Genomic DNA, 16,942 nt, shown 5'->3' on the forward strand with positions numbered 1-16,942 from the left:
AGAGTTGATCAGGTTGTTGATTGTGGCCTGTGGAATATTGTCCCACTTCTCTTCAATGGCTGTGCGAAGTTGCTGGATATTGGCGGGAACTGGAACACAAAGTCAAACACGTTGATCAAGAGCATCCGAAAACATGCTCAATGGGTGACAGATCTGGTGAGTATGCAGGCTATGGAGGAACTGGGACAGCTTTCCAGAAATTGTGTACAGATCCGTGCGACATGTGGCTGTGCATTATCATGCTGACACATGAGGTGATGGTGGCAGATGAATGGCACGACTATGGGTCTCAGGATCTCATCACAGTATCTCTGTGCACTCAAATAGCCATTGATAAAATGCAATTTTGTTCGTTGTCCGTATCGTATGCCTGCCCATACCATAACCCCACCACCAGCATTGGGCACTCTGTTCAGAACGTTGACATCAGCAAACCGCTCACCCACACGTAACCAAACAAGCTGTCAGCCATCTGACCGGTACAGTTGAAACCGGGATTCATCCATGAAGAGCACACTTCTCCAGCGTGCAAGTACCCATTAAAGGTGAGCATTTGCACACTTAAGTTGGTTACGAAGCCGAACTGCAGTCAAGTCAAGGCCCTGGAGAAGACAACGAGCACGCAGATGAGCTTCCATGAGACGGTTTGTGAAATTTTGTGCAGAAATTCTTTGGTTGTTCAAACCCACAGTTTCATCAGCTGCCCAGGTGGCTGGTCTCAGATGATCCCGCAGGTGAAGAACTTGGATGTGGAGGTCCTGGGCTGGCGTGGTTACACATGGTCTGCGATTGTGAGGCTGATTTGACGTAGTGCCAAATTCTTGAAAACAGCGTTGGAGGTAGCTTATGGTAGAGAAACTAACATTACATTAAATTACCTGGCGACAGCTCTGGTGGACATTCTTACAGTCAGCATGCCAATTGCACGCTCCCTCAAAAATGTTGACATTTCGAGCATTGTGTTGTGTAACAAAACTGCACATTTTAGGGTGGCCTTTTATTGTACCCAGCACAAGCACCCGTGCTGTTTAATCAGCTTCTTGATATGCCACACCTGTCAGGTGGATGGATTATCTTGGCAAAGAGGAAAAACTCACTAACAGGGATGTAAACAAATGTGTGCACAATATTTTAGAGAAATAATATTTTTGTGTGTATGAAACAATTCTGGGATCTTTTATTTCAGCTCAAGAAACGTGGGACCAACACTTTACATGTTGCTTTTGTATTTTTTCAGCGCAAAATGGTTGACATTGGTAGTATGCATGGGGCTGGAGCAGGGCTTCCCATACTCGGCCCTCGGGACCCTAAAGGGTGCACATTTTTTTTTTTTCCCAAACACCACACATCTGATTCAAAGCTTGATGATTAGTTAATTATTTGAATCAGCTGTGTAGTGCAAGGGCAAAAAATTTAATGTGCACCCCTTGGGGTCCCAAGGACCGAGTTTGGAAAAACCTGGGTTAGTAAATCATTTCACAGGCAATAATCCAAATCACACCCTCACTCTCGCTGAGCGACACACCATGGCTTAGGGAAATGCCCTGTAATCTTCAGCCAGCCCAAATGCACCAGCACAAACTAAACTGTACAGTAGGTCCTCTGCCCACGACGGGAGCATTTTTCTATCATTTTATAATAGCATCCCAGTGACATGCCACAGCAATTCCCCATCAGTTTTTTGTTGTTGAATGTTGTTTGATTATAAATGCATAGAACATGAGAAAGGTGATGCATGGTGTTATAGCTGTGTGTGAGTTTGTGTACGTATGTATGTACAGTATGTATCTACAATATGTGTGCGCATCAGGAGGAATTATTCAAAGAGAAATGTATTTTACCGTAGCTCTTTGAAGGGCTCGGCCCTGACGTGTGGCGTCTCCACAGAGTTGCTGAACACGGCTCCCTCGGCACCTGCAATCACAGAACCACAACATTAGCCAGGAGACCTGGGTGGATAAGGAAGTTAAAGCTAGGTCACAAATGAGTCTTCCAAATGGACAATGACCCCAAGCATACTTCCAAAGTTGTGGCAAAATGGCTTAAGGACAACAAAGTCAAGGTATTGGAGTGGCCATCACAAATCCCTGACCTCAATCCTATAGAAAATGTGTGGTCAGAACTGAAAAATCATGTCCGAGCAAGGAGGCCTACAAACCTCAATCAGTTACACCAGCTCTGTCAGGAGGAAAAAGGCGAGGCTTGCAAGCCGAAGAACACCATCCCAACTGTGAAGCACGGGGGTGGCAGCATCATGTTGTGGGGGTCCATTGCTGCAGGAGGGACTGGTACACTTCACAGAATAGATGGCATCATGAGGCAGGAAATTTACGTGGATACATTGAGGCAACATCTCAAGACATCAGTCAGGAAGTTAAAGCTTGGTCACAAATGAGTCTTCCAAATGGACAATGACCACAAGCATGGTCAATTGGTCAAACAGTTATATTTCTGTTTCATCAGACCAGAGGACATTTCTCCAAAATGTACGATCTTTGTCCCCATCTGCAAACCGTAGTCTGGATTTTTTATGGCGGTTTTGGAGCAGTGGCTTCTTCCTTGCTGAGCGGCCTTTCAGGTTATGTCGATATAGGACTCGTTTTACTGTCGATATAGATACTTTTGTATCTGTTTCCTCCAGCATCTTCACAAGGTCCTTTGCTGTTCTGGGATTGATTTGCACTTTTCACACCACAGTACATTCATCTCTAGGAGACAGAACGTGCCTCCTTCCTGAGCGGAATGACGGCTGCGTGGTCCCATGGTGTTTATACTTGCGTACTATTGTTTGTAAAGCAACAAAATGTGTGAAAAGTCAAGGCGTGTGAATACTTTCTGAAGACTGTACATCAGAAGAGCTCCTCCTAGAACAGATAGTTAAGCACAGAGTTATCTTTTCACATGGGCGAGGGAGCGCTTCTCTTTGCATATTTACCCTCGCCGCTTTCAGAGAGAAAAGCTGAGAGCTGTAATTTAAGAACAACCCTAAAGTAATAACGGCCCTGTAACTTTTCTCAAGTACTCTGGTACCCGACCATCATCCCGTTCCTATAATTGAAATAACCATTTTTTTCTAGGTGTTTTTTTGTCCCTACGGTGACTCAATAAACTTTGAAATAACATTTAGTCGAGACCTTTGATCCACTAGCCTGATTCTGCTTACTGTGATGCAGCACCCTAACCTTAGGTTTTATTCAATAGCACAGGGTGGGACTACAGTAGCTCAGAGCCAAAGTTAACTGTGTGGAGTAGGTGAGACTTGTTGGACATTGCGGCCCATATAGATCTGTGGCTTCAGAGATTATGTCCATTGATTTGGCATCCCAGTGTGGTATTGAGCGACGGGCCGATGGCTTGCAGAGTGGGGAGGTCTGTCAGGAGGAATGGGCCGAAATTCACCCAACTTATTGTGGAAAGCTTGTGGAACGCTACCTGAAACGTTTGACCCAAGTTAAACAATTTAAGGGCAATGCTACCAAATACTAATTGAGTGTATGTAAACTTCTGACCCACTGGGAATGTGATGAAATAAATCATTCTCTCTACTATTATTCTGACATATCACATTCTTAAAATAAAATGGTGATCCTAACTGACTTAAGACAGGAAATGTTTACTAGGATTAAATGTCAGGAATTGTGAAAACCTGAGTTTAAATGTATTTGGCTATGGTGTATGTAAACTTCGACTTCAATTGTATTTGAAATTGTGTTTTAGATAATTGTCTTGCTGAAAGGTGAATTAATCTTCTATTGTCTGTTGGAAAGCTGAACCCAGTTTTCGTCAAGGATTTTGTCAATGCTTAGCTATATACTGTTTATTTTATCCTAAAAATCTCCCTAGCCCATGCCGATGACAAACAATATGATGTAGCCACCACAGTGCTTGGAAATATGAAGAGTGATAGTCAGTGATGTGTTGTCTTGGATTTGCCCAAAAACAACTCCTTCTATTCAGGACAAAAAGTTAATTTCTTTGCCACATTTACTGCAGTATTACTTTAGTGCCTTATTAAAAACAGGATGCATGTTTTGGAATATTTTTTATTCTGTACTGGCTTCCTTCTTTTCACTCTGTTAGCATTAAGTAACTATAGTACAATGTTGTTGATCCATCTTCAGTTTTCTCCTATCACAGCCATTTATCTTTGTAACTGTTTTAAAATCACCATTGGCCTTATGGTGATATCCCTGAGCGGTTTTCTTCCTCTCCGCCAACTGAGTTAGAAAGTGTGCCTGTTTCTTTGTAGTGACTGAGTGTATTGATACACCATCCAAAGTGTAAATAATAAATGCTCCATGCTCAAAGGGATGTTCAATGTCTGCTTTTTTGATAACCCAACTACCAATAGGTGCCCTTCTTTTCGAACCATTGGAAAAACCTCCCTGGTCATTGTGGTTGAATCTGTGCTTGACATTCACTGCTCGACTGAGGGACTTTACAGATAATTGTATGTGTGGGGTATGTTAAACACTAGTATTGCACACAGAGTGAGTCCATGCAGCTTGTAGTGTGACTTGCTTAGCAAATGTTTACTCCTGAACTTATTGAGGCTTGTCATAACAAAACGTTTGAATACTTTTTGACTCAAAACATTTCAGCTTTCCATTTTTAATTAATTTGTAAACATTTATAAAAACCTAATGCCACTTTTACATTTCGGGGTATTGTGTGTAGATCAGTCACACAAAATCTACATGTTATCAATTTTAAATGTAGACTGTAACACAACAAAATATGGAAAAAGTCATGGGGTGTGAGTACTTTCTTAAGGAACTGTATATGTATTGGCAGCAGCACGGCAGCGTTAGTCCTCCTCTTCGTTGCAGGATTGGCAGGTCTGCTCTGTGTTGGGTTTGAAGAGCTTAGCTCAGTGGGGGAAGTTTGATCCATTCTTTTACTTTGACAGCTTTGCTTCTGGGAGTCACATCTCCTCAGCAGGGGTGAAGGCAATGGCTATGAGACTGTCACTGGACTTCTGTGTTGTAATGTATATGGATGTGACGTAAAACAACTCCGCTTTTAGGGGGTCCATCTGTTGTAAATTCAATTGATTCGACATGATTTGCAAAGGCACACACCTGTCTATATAAGGTCCCACAGTTGACAGAGGATGTCAAAGCAAAAACCAAGCCATGAGGTCGAAGGAATTGTCCGTAGAGCTCCGAGACAGGATTGTGTCGAGGAACAGATCTGGGGAAGAGCTGGCTGCCTTAGAGCTGGCCGCCCGGCCAAACTGAGCAATCGGGGGAGAAGGGCCTTGGCCAGGGAGTTGACAAAGAACCCAATGGTCACTCTGACAGAGCTCCAGAGTTCCTCTGTAGAGATGGGAGAACATTCCAGAAGGATAACCGTCTCTGCAGCACTCCACTAATCAGGAATTTACAGTAGAGTGGCCAGACGGAAGCCACTCCTCAGTAAAAGTCACATGTCAGCCTTCTTTGAGTTTGCCAAAAGGCATCTAAAAGACTCTCAGACCATGAGAAACAAGATTCTCTAGTCTGATGAAACCAAGATTGAAGTCTTTGGCCTCAATGCCAAGCATCACGTCTGGAGGAAACCTGGCACCATCCCTACGATGAAGCATGGTGGTCGGGATGTTTTTCAGCGGCATGGACTGGAAGACTGGTTAGGATCGAAGGAAAGACTAATGGAACAAAGTACAGAGAGTTCCTTGATGAAAACCTGCTTCAGAGCGCTCAGGACCTCAGACTGGGGCGAAGGTTCACCTTCCAACAGGACAACGACACTTAGCACAAATTAAATGAGAACTTGTTCTCAACTTTCCTACCTGGTTAAATAAAGGTGAAATTTAAAAAATAAATAAAAATGTGCCATTGTTTTCCCGTTCAGAAACTGACACAGTCCTTTTCCATGTACAGCATAAATTACTGCTAAAGATTAAAACATTCTGCCAACAAAGTAAATAGACCAGTAGTGTATGTTAAATATTTGACAGTATGGGTAGGCTACAGCATTGCTGTGCGATAAGAGCACAACATCATTGTCTATTTAATCTCAGAGCCTATACCAACACAGGACATATAAACTCAATAAACTATTGATAAACTAAATATTGAACAAAGATTAATCTTTTGCATGCCATGGTCTAATCACAATAGTTCAAAATTATACAGCAAATAAATGGCGTTACTGTCACCATAAAAGGTGAATGGAGGCGTTTTTCATCCTGAGTTTTCAGGCTCGTTCACGCATGCACCGTTTTACGACAGTTCTGATTGATAACGGGAAACTTGTATGTATGGATTGCGCCAAGTTTATAATTCTCAATATTTTTGTACAGTATATGCGCAGACTTTAAAAAAAATGGCGCATCCAAAAATGTAGTGTGAAATTTACTCAACGGTTATAAATGAGGCCCCAGATTTTCTGAGCAATCTTTCCAACTATTGGACATGTAAACGCCTTAATCAGCGTTGATCTGTGCATGTGCTAGCGCGAGCAAGGCGAGCTTCCAACTTTTGCGCAAGTGAGTTCGGAAAAACTGAAAGTATGCATCTTTGAAATTGTTTTCATGTACAACCTTTAAATGTCCACTCAGAATAAAATATTCTTCATTTTAAGCGTGGAAATCGAGTCTGCCGCATGAGCATGCTTTTGCGGCACAGTCGATAGCGCGCCGGACCTCGGGCTCGAAGGCCTGTTTCATTACATTTCGATTTAAATGTTTACATGCTTTGCAAGAACGATTTCCCTAATAATTCCGTTTACATGGGCACATCTAAAACCAGGCTACCTGATTGGGCTTTGATAAATGCGGAAAATCGGCAACCAAAATAAACGTTTCAACACATCGATCATGTTTTTTTTTTTTTTTTAAACAGGGTCGTTACATTACTCCCTCCTTTCAAAGAGCGCGTCCTCACGCTAGTTTGCAACCGGCCAAGCACACGCAGTGTCCGATCACTTCCGACACCAGTGTAATGAAACAGGAGGGAGCAGGTCTCGAACCCTCGACCTTCGAGCCTGAGGTCCGGCGCGCTATCGACTGTGCCGCAAAAGCATGCGCTCATGCGGCATACTCGATTTCCGTGCTTATAAACCCAGGGTCGTTACAGAACTATCACTAAATATTTACAATAATTGCAATGTATTGTGTGCCTGTAACTTTAATGTAGACTACAGCACATGCATATACCCACAGACTAATGAGACTACACTCAGAAAAAAAGGGTTCCAAAAGAGTTCTACTGTCTATAGGAGAAACCTTTTGGTTCCAGGTAGAACTATTTTGGGTTGATGTAGAACCTTCTGAAGAAAGGGTTCTACCTGAAACTTAAATGGTTCTACCTGGAACCAAAAATGTTTTTTCAAAGTGTTCTATGGGGACAGCCAAACAACCTTTTCAGGTTCTAGATAGCACCTTTTTTTCTAAGAGTGTATAGCGGATAGGAGACATCCCACAGTCCCCAACCCCAAATAGCCTGTCACAAGTAACCCACCGACTTACAGAGCAGAAAATAAAACGTTCATACATATTTCTACACTGTAGCCATGAGCCCTTCAAGTAATTATCCAGGCCTCACAGCCAAAACATTGCCCTTTTCTCAAATGGTATGGAAAAGAGTTGTGATGCAGCTTTTATGGGGAGATATTTCACATTATGGTGTCTCCTACGGTAAGCGACTATTATATTATGGAGAGAAAGGTGGTCAATACAGTGCCAGCTTAGCGGTAACAAATGTAACAAATTTCACAATGACTTTTTTGTGTAAAAATGCTGACAGAGAAAAACTCAGCCCCCCGCCTGACAGCCGAGATTGACATTGATCGGGGCGATACACAAACCATTCAAACTTGCCAACCATATCCATGAAGAGTAATAGATGCTGTCCATATGTAATGTTATGTTCAGAAAATACATGGTGAGGGTGTGTGATGAGCTGTCAAGACAGCAGCATGTCAGAATACTGTACAGTCAAAGCCAGTTTTGGGGTGGGATTTACAGATGATGGGCCCCTTTTGGCAAAAAAAAAATCACACTTAAGTTGAGTACAGTCTGTTGAAGTTTGTTTCAGTAGGTGTATTCATACAGTTAAGAGGGATTCAACCAACAATATAACCCAGCATGGTTTTGGCAAAATGCATAACACGGCATTAACACATTGAGTTAGAACCTGTAAAATCTGTACTAAACGGCCAGTGCAGTATGGCAAAAAACACAACATCAGTTCCCCATTCTGACACAGTAGGGCCCAGACAGCCTTCTCTCAAACACTACTACCAGCCAGCTAGCCACAGTCCATAGATGAAAATAATAGATGATAAAAGCCCCTGGGAGAGAAATGATTAAAGCCACTCATTGTGGACATACAGACTGCAGCCGTAGTCAGATCAAGACCAGGAAACAAAAACACTGTGGGAAGATAAAGGCTGCCTTTAGCCTTTGGCTGTATGCACAGTGTGTGGCTGAGTCTGTGGTGCCATTCAGCCTAACTGACAGATCAGTACTGTTAGTTAGGAGAAAGGACTGTAGCAGTACAGTATGTGCCTTTTTGGTATTATGCATACCACACAGTGTCTATAATGTCTTCACTTTCACACCTTAATTAGAGAGCAAGTTAATGTGATGCAGTCCTAATATGGACACTGTAATAGTGAATGTTTGATATTCCCCATATGCAGCATACTGCATAGTTGGGTATCTGGTAACACAATGGGGTTCAACATAGGGAGCAGTGCTGGATAGGATCAAAGCTTAGTTGTACTACGTATGGCCTTAAATCAATAGCCAGCCTATGAGATTCAATCGACCAATATCTTCTCACTTGTATTTACACATCACCTTATGGACTTTAGTCGACTTTCATACATAGGCAACCACACACGTGCACATTTTATTATCTGTTATTATCTGTGCATAGTAATTTTAATAACTCTACCTACATGCACATATTACCTCAACACCGGTACCCCAGCACATTGACTATGTACCGGTACCCCCTGTATATAGCCCCGCTTTTGTTTCAGTGTTTACTGCTGCTCTTTAATTATTTGTTATTCTTATCTCTTTTTAAAAAAAAGGTATTTTCTTAAAACTGCATTGTTGGTTAAGGGCTTGTAAGTAAGCATTTCACTGTAAGGTCTAATACACCTGTTGTTTTCGGCGCATGTAACAAATACAATTTGATTTGTGCACAAGCGTCCTTACACACACACGCTCACACACTCACACGTTTGTAAACGCGCACACTCACATGCATTCACATTCACACACCTCTCTCTAAACGCTCCATTGGGAACCTGACTGGGCCAACTCTCCCAGTGACATCCTGTAATGCACCGGCCATAAACGTCCATAAACAGATTGAGTGAAAGATCGATAAAGCCATTTTAGTTTTATTTCCAACTTCCCACATAATGTCCCTTCTGAAATTATTTTGTCAATGTGTTTCCATTACGTCTCCTTCGACCCTCCCAGTCCGCCAGTCTCCTGCTGATCAATCAGCGCCTTATGAAGCATGCAGCAGGATATATCACTAGTGTTTGGAGGCCTCATAAACATTCACTTAATGTCTTCCATAGCGACTGGTGGTGGGATAGAGGGAGGCGATGGAGAAGAGTATATGGGCAAAGGATGACAAATGTGAGACGTGTTTTTAAATAGCCTATGTAGCACAGTCTGTACAGACCGGGCCTCCCAGTGAGAGGTTATGTTGTTTATCCAGACATATCAGTAGGCATTACGGCTGCACCCACATTATATGGCCTGCGGGTCTTCCACATCAGTAGTATTTAACTGGGATAGCACTGCTGCTGAGCTGATATCTGGATCTACTGCTGTATTTACACTAGGATGTTCAAGGGCCTTTCTGATGAGAGCAGACCTGTATCTACACATAGGATCAATCAATGTTTAAATTACCTTTGGCTATCATGATTGCATAGATGTATATCGATTGAGATGGGATAGATGAGCACATATTTTTTTACATGTATTTAACCCCTCATTTTTGGAATGAAACATTCTAAGCCCTGTCTAAGCCGGGGGGGGGGGGGGGGGGGTTCTTGCTTCCATTCAGTCACAAGAGCATTAGTGAGGTCGAGCACTGATGTTAGGCGATTAGGCCTGCTTCGCAGTCGGCGTTCCAATTCATCCCAAAGGTGTTCAATGGGGATGAGGTCAGGGTTCTGTGCAGGCCAGTCAAGTTCTTCTACTCTGATCTCCACAAACCATTTCTGTATGGACCTCGCTTTGTGCATGGGGGAAGGAAAGGGCCTTCCCCAAACTGTTGCCACAAAGTTGGAACCATAGAATCGTCTAGAATGTCATTGTATGCTTTAACGGTAAGATTTCCCTTCACTGGAACAAAGGGGCCTTGCCCGAACCATGAAAAACAGTGCCAGACCATTATTCCCCCTCCACCAAACTTTACAGTTGACACTATGCATTCGGGCAGGTAGCGTTCTCCTGGTGTCCACCAAACACAGATTAGTCTGTCAGACTGGCAGATGTTGAAGCGTGATTTATCACTCCAGAGAACTCGTTTCCAGTGCTCCAGAGTCCAATGGTGGCGAGCTTTACACCACTCCAGCCGACTCTTGGCATTAGGCATGGTAATCTTAGGTTTGTGTGCGGCTGCTCGGCCATGGAAACCCATTTCATGAAGCTCCCGACAAACAGTTCTTCTGCTGACGTTGCTTCCAGAGGCAGTTTAGAACTCAGTAGTGAGTGTTGCACCGAGGACAGTCAATTTTTACGTGCAACGCATTTCAGCATTCCCACTGTCCTGTTCTGTGAGCTTGTGTGGCCTACCATTTCATGGCTGAGCCGTTGTTGATCCTTGATGTTTCCACTTCACAATAACAGCACTTACAGTTGTCCAAGGCAGCTCTAGACGAACTGACTTGTTGGAAAGGTGGCATCCTATGACAGTGCCACGTTTAAAGTCACTGAGCTCTTCAGTAAGACCATTCAACTGACAATGTTTGTCTATAGAGAATGCATGCCTGTGTGCTCGATTTTATACACCTGTCAGCAACGGGTGTGGCTAAAATAGTCGAATCCACTAATTTGAAGGGGTGTCCACATAGTTTTGTATATATAGTGTATGTACCTCAATTACCTCATACCCCTTCATATTGACTCAGTACTAGTACCCTGTGTATATTGCCAAGTTATTGTTACTCATTGTGTATTTATTCCTTGTGTTATTATTTTTCTATTCCTTCCTCGTGTTATTCTTTTTATATATATTTTTATTTTCTTACTATTTCTATTTTTTTTTTAAATCTGCATTGTTAGCAAGGGCCCGTAGGTAAGAATTTCACTGTTAGCCTACACCTGTTGTTTATGAAACATGTGACAAATACAATTTGATTTGATTTGTATATAGCCTCGTTATTGTTATTTATTGTACTATTTTCTGTTTTTATTTGCAAATGTTTTTACTTTTTAACTCTGCATTGTTGGGAAAGGGGTTTGTAAGTAAGCATTTCATGGTAAAGTCTACACCTGTTGTATTCGTCATATGTGACAAATAAAATGTAATTTAATTTCCAATTAATGGAAACACCAGTGCAGCATCCATAAATAGGATTCCAGCAATAGTACTCAGAGAGAGCAAAATCCAGGTGGCCGAATGCAGGGAAATTGGAACCATATATCTGCCTTGGGTGCAGTGCCATTTAGCGGCAGAATTACACAAGTTTGTTTCCAAGGACCCGGTGGACCTTTTATAGTGAAAGTGGCTCTCGCTTCTGGAACAAAAGTGCACTTGAGTGTTGGGGAGAAGTAGGTTCTTGGACGTGATGTACAGTTGAAGAGTGCTCCAGGGATCCTCAGTAGTACACTAGATTGCAGATTATAATTAAATAAATGTAGCATCAGCCTCATTGTTGCAGTAAGTCAGACAGGGGTGGGATGGTTGCATTGGTGAAAGCGGTGGGGAGGAGAAGAGCACACCCCATATATTTTTTTTAAAATGTATACTATGGTATAAATATTATAGAATTCACTTTAGTGTTTCTGCAGACTTTACTGTAGTATTCACTGTAGTGTTTTTGAGGACCAAAGTAGGCAAAAACACTACAGTCAATACTGTTGTATTTACTGTAGTATACTGTAGTATTTAAAGTTAACTATAGTGTAACTACTGTAGTAAAAGAAAACCTTAGTAAATACTATAGTAATTAATGTAGTGTTTTGCAGATTGTAGTATACTGTAGTATTTACTATAGTGTCTTTGCGAACTGTAGTATACTTTAGTATTTACTGTAATGTTTTGCATACATTACTGTAGTATTTACTATAGTGTTTTTGTTTTGTTATCTTTGACATGGAAATGGAGGCTTTTTCCTTCAGGAAACCTACTGGAGAAACAGTAAAATACCACATTTTCCAAAACCTGTAGCTATATGAGACTGGGGGTCTGAACAGATAGTTCGGAGCTTCTGCTCTTTTCTATAACCCGTTGGGAACACAATTTATGGACTATTCTTGGCATAGATTTCTCACTTATAGGTGGACAAATTGTGATATGGTGGAGGGGAATTGGCAGGGTATATGCAAATTAAATAGTGTAGTATTTACTATAGTTAGATCCTAGTGAATTGTTTTTGTGGACTTTACTGTAATATTTACCACAGTGTTTTTTTGTTGCGGATAATACTGTGGTAAATACTCCAATATTATTTGAAAAATAAACTGTAGTAAACACTACAACATTCTATAGCATTTACTACACATGATTGAGGGTTAAACAGCATGTAGTATAGTATTCTACAATTTACTATAGAATTTAATAGTAAGTACTGTAGTATTCAATAGTAAACCATTTTTTAATGTGAGACAGCATCAAGAACATGGCTCAACAGGGACTGATAACTTGTAGATATTAAAAGGGGAAATAGTTTGTTAGTAAAAGCAAGCAGTAAAGTATTTTAAGGAGACTACTGCAGATGGCGTGAGAGTGATGTTTAATACACCAGAACATATTTATTTTGTAGCTGATCATTTTTGATGCACAATTGCAAGTAAATGTTTACTGTATGTATTGATTTTCTATATACTTGTATATTAAGTACTATATTTGCAACGTCATGATTTCACTGTGGCTTTCAAGTAGTCTACTGTCATCTGGTCATCCGGTTTATAGCTACAAACGTCAGGTCTCACACCCGTACATTAAGTACTATATTTGCAACGTCATGATTTCACAGTTGCTTTCAAGTAGTCTACTGTCATCTGGTCATCCGGTTTATAGCTACAAACTTCAGTGCTCACACCCGTAGCAGGCGCCTAGTATAGAGGGAGATGGAACGGGATGGGAGTACAGAGTGTCAGTGGAGCCGATAACATCATCCTCTGCTACCAGGCCATTTGTCACCCAAGGAGCTACTGTAGCATGGAGCTGTACATGGAGCTGTGGAACACATCACTGTGCCTTGTGGTTAATCAAGCTCCGGGAAGCCACAGTCTGGAAGAGTGATATCACACTGATGAGTGTGTGTTTGTACAGTGTGTGTGTGTGTGTGTGTGTGTGTGTGCGCGTGTGTGTGTCTGTGTGTGTGTGTGTGTGTCCTTGACCAGACCTTGGGAGGAACCATTAGAACAACAGGCCCATTGCAAGAGTAAAGTGAACAAGGAAAAAAGGACAGTCATTGTAAATCGAAAACCGATCTCATACTGCTGCAAAAGTCACCTAAAGAATCTCAGGCTTACATTTAAGTCCATTACCAATGCCATCCATGTTCCAAGATACCATTAGTTATCATGGATCAGTGGTGGATGCAGTTAGATGCTATTTTCATTGGAAGCGAGGTATACATCAACACCTAGACCATCCTCCCTCTCACATATCCTTGACAGGAATTATATATCCTCAAAATGAGAAGAAAAACATTATACGTCTGTAATGCCAGTGACATACAGTACTGTGCCTTCAGAAAATATTCACACCCTTTTATGTTTTCCACAAATTTGTTGAGTTACAAATTGGGATTAAAATGGATTTAATTGTAATTTTTGGTCAACGATCTACACAAAACACTCTGTATTGACAAAGTGGAAGAACAATTCTAAAATAATAATAATTAATTAACAGCAAATTCATTCATATATTTTGATTAGACAAGTATTCAACCCCCTTAGTCAATACATATTAGAATCACCTTTGGCAGTGATTACAGCTGTGAGTCTTTTGGGTCTCTAAGAGCTTTGCATACCTGGATTGTACAATATCTTCCCATTATTCTTTAAAAAATTCTTAAAGCTCTGTCAAGTTGGTTGTTGATCATTGCTGGACAGCCTTTTTCAAGTCTTGGCATAGATTTTCAAGCAGATTTAAGTCCAAACTGTAATTAGTCCACTCAGGAACATAGAATGTTGTCTTGGTAAGTAACTCCAGTGTATATTTGGCCTTACATTTTAGGTTATTGTCCTGCTGAAAGGTGGATTTTTCTCCCCGTGTCTGTTCGAAAGCAGACTGAACCAGGTCTTCCTCTAGGACTTTGCCTGTGCTTAGCCCTATTCCATTTATTTTTATCCTAAAAAACTCCATAGTCCTTGCCGATGACAAGCATACCCATAACATGATGCAACCACCACCATGCTTAAAAATATGAAGAGTGATACTCGGTGATGTGTTTGTTGTGTTGGATTTGCCCCCAAAATAATGCTTTGTATTCAGGACAAAAAGTTCATTTCTTTGACACATTTTTTTGCAGTATTACCTTAGTGCCTTATTGCAAAAAGGATGCATGGTTTGGAATATTGGCTATTCTGTACAGGCTTCCTTCTTTTCATTCTGCCATTTAGGTTAGTATTGTGGAGTAACTACAATGTTGCTGATCCATCCTCAGCTATCTCCTATCACAGCCTTTTAACTCTGTAACTGGTTTAAAATCACCAAATCATGGTGACATTTTTGAGCGTTAATGGTTGGTTGTATTGATAGACCATCCAAAGTGTAATGAATAACTTCAGCATGCTCAAAAGGATACTCATTGTCTGTTTTTTACTCAGCTACCAATAGGTACCCTTCTTTGCAAGGCATTGGAAAACCTCCCTGATCTTTATCGTTGAATCTATGCTTGAAATTGACTGCTCGACTGAGGGACCTTACAGATAATTGTATGTGTGGGTTACAGAGATGGGGTAGTCATTCAAAAATTATGTTGAACACCATTATTGCACACAGTGTGAGTCCATGCAACTTATTATCTGACTTGTTGGGCAAATCCTTACTCCTAAAGTTATTTAGGCTTGTGATAACAAAGGGGTTGAATAGTTGTTATTGACTTAAGACATTTCAGCTTTTCATATTATAATATATATATATATATTTTTAACATTATTCCACTTTGTCATTATGGTGTATTGTGTGTTGATCAGTGACACACAATCTAAGTGTAATCTATTTTAAATTCAGGCTGTGACAAAACAGAATATGGAAAATGTAAAGGGGTGTGAATACTTTCTGAAGCTCTGTATAAACCAGACCTGATAGGCAAACAATGCCTCCATGATTTTGCAAATGTCCTGCTGGGCTCTCAAACACACAGAGGAATCGTCAAAGAAGAAGAAAAAGGTCAAGGAGGAAGAGGGAGATTAATCTGGTTGGGGAGAAACTGTATTATATTAGAACTTTTAGTTGTGGTTGTATCTACCAGGGCCAGACTGACTGGTGTATCTGACCGTTTAAAGACTAGAGAACTGGAGACGGAGGTTATTTCAGACCAGCAGCTGATCTGTTATGAGACTTGATATAAATTTGTAAGTCGCTCTGGATAAGAGCGTCTGCTAAATGACTTAAATGTAAATGTAAAATGTAAATGTTTGTCAGAGACACTCATTGTTGTAAACCCTGAGATTGTACTGACTTCACGGTTACAATCTAATCTAGTTTTGTGACCTGTGGTGGGCTCGCTTTATGTGGACCGTGAAACCAAGCCCTAGGAAGAGGCCCAGGTAAAGCAGAGTGCAGAGAACATAACTCACTGGCTTTTATGGATTCTTTATCATCTACTTAGCATGGTCACCTGACAGAAATCCAATGGTCACTTTGCAAAGCACATTCCCCATTCATACCTGATCAAATGGTGAAATGTAGTCTCCCTCTCACGCCTTAAATAAATGTCATGTATGACACTCGTCACACAGTAAAACCCTGCTGCTCTTTAGGATCTTCTTACTGAAAGCTGGCGCCACAAAGAGAGAGAGAGAGAGGAAGGGAGGAAGATAAACTGAGGAAGAGAATGAAGTGAAATGGATGAATGTCATCATATTCAGGAATGACTTGGCTATAATGTTGATGGTAATGCAGAAGGTGAAACATAAATAAAGTTTGGTTATCATTACTGTCATATTTCCATTACTCCTTTACCATTTCTAGGAAAGGATATACAGTACTTCACAGTTCCAGGTCTCTCTCGCTCTCTCTCTCTCATAATCTATCTATTCTCTCTCTTTATCTTTCTCTCTCACACTACTTCTCTCTCCCTCTTTTTTTTCTTACAGCAGACACAAGGTGCACTGAACCCTGGTAAGCACAAGGCATGAGGCTATAGACCACTGTGTTGTAACTTTAATGTGTTAGAGTTAATGTTTAAGTTTATTCTTTGAGCTGTATCTGTAAAGATATTTCTTTAGATTTATTTGCATATGTAATTGTATTGGGTTGTGTTGAATTACGCGTTTTGACTGCAAGTCCCAGAATGCCTTGCGAGAGGAATGAGTGATAACGCGCCAATTATGTGCAGGTGCTGGTGATTGTGGCTGACTTTCCGACAGCATCTTACCTGCAGTGCTCTGTACCAAAACAATTGTTGTTAAATGTAACGTAAACAAGTATTCTTACTAAAAGAAGCTTTCGTATCAAAACCGACGTCCCGAGTCATTACTAAGAAGTTAGTTAATCTAAAACACTGTAGCCCATGCGGACTACTGGACACCGATACAGAGCAGTGGATTCTAACAACA

At 41.0% G+C, this 16,942-nt stretch overlaps 1 protein-coding gene across 3 annotated transcripts in view; it reads right to left on the minus strand.

The window, feature by feature from the left end:
- Positions 1-16,942, minus strand: part of LOC115105509 (delta-sarcoglycan-like) — a 325,069-nt gene that overhangs the window by 23,298 nt on the left and 284,829 nt on the right. For all 3 annotated transcript variants that reach the window (XM_029627635.2, XM_065007320.1, XM_029627634.2), the window contains exon 6: positions 1,842-1,914. In XM_029627635.2, the coding sequence (XP_029483495.1) occupies positions 1,842-1,914 (73 nt within the window). The remainder of the gene's footprint in view (positions 1-1,841; positions 1,915-16,942) is intronic.

The sequence above is a fragment of the Oncorhynchus nerka genome, linkage group LG22, assembly GCF_034236695.1.
Source record: "Oncorhynchus nerka isolate Pitt River linkage group LG22, Oner_Uvic_2.0, whole genome shotgun sequence".
Classification (NCBI taxonomy): domain Eukaryota; kingdom Metazoa; phylum Chordata; class Actinopteri; order Salmoniformes; family Salmonidae; genus Oncorhynchus; species Oncorhynchus nerka.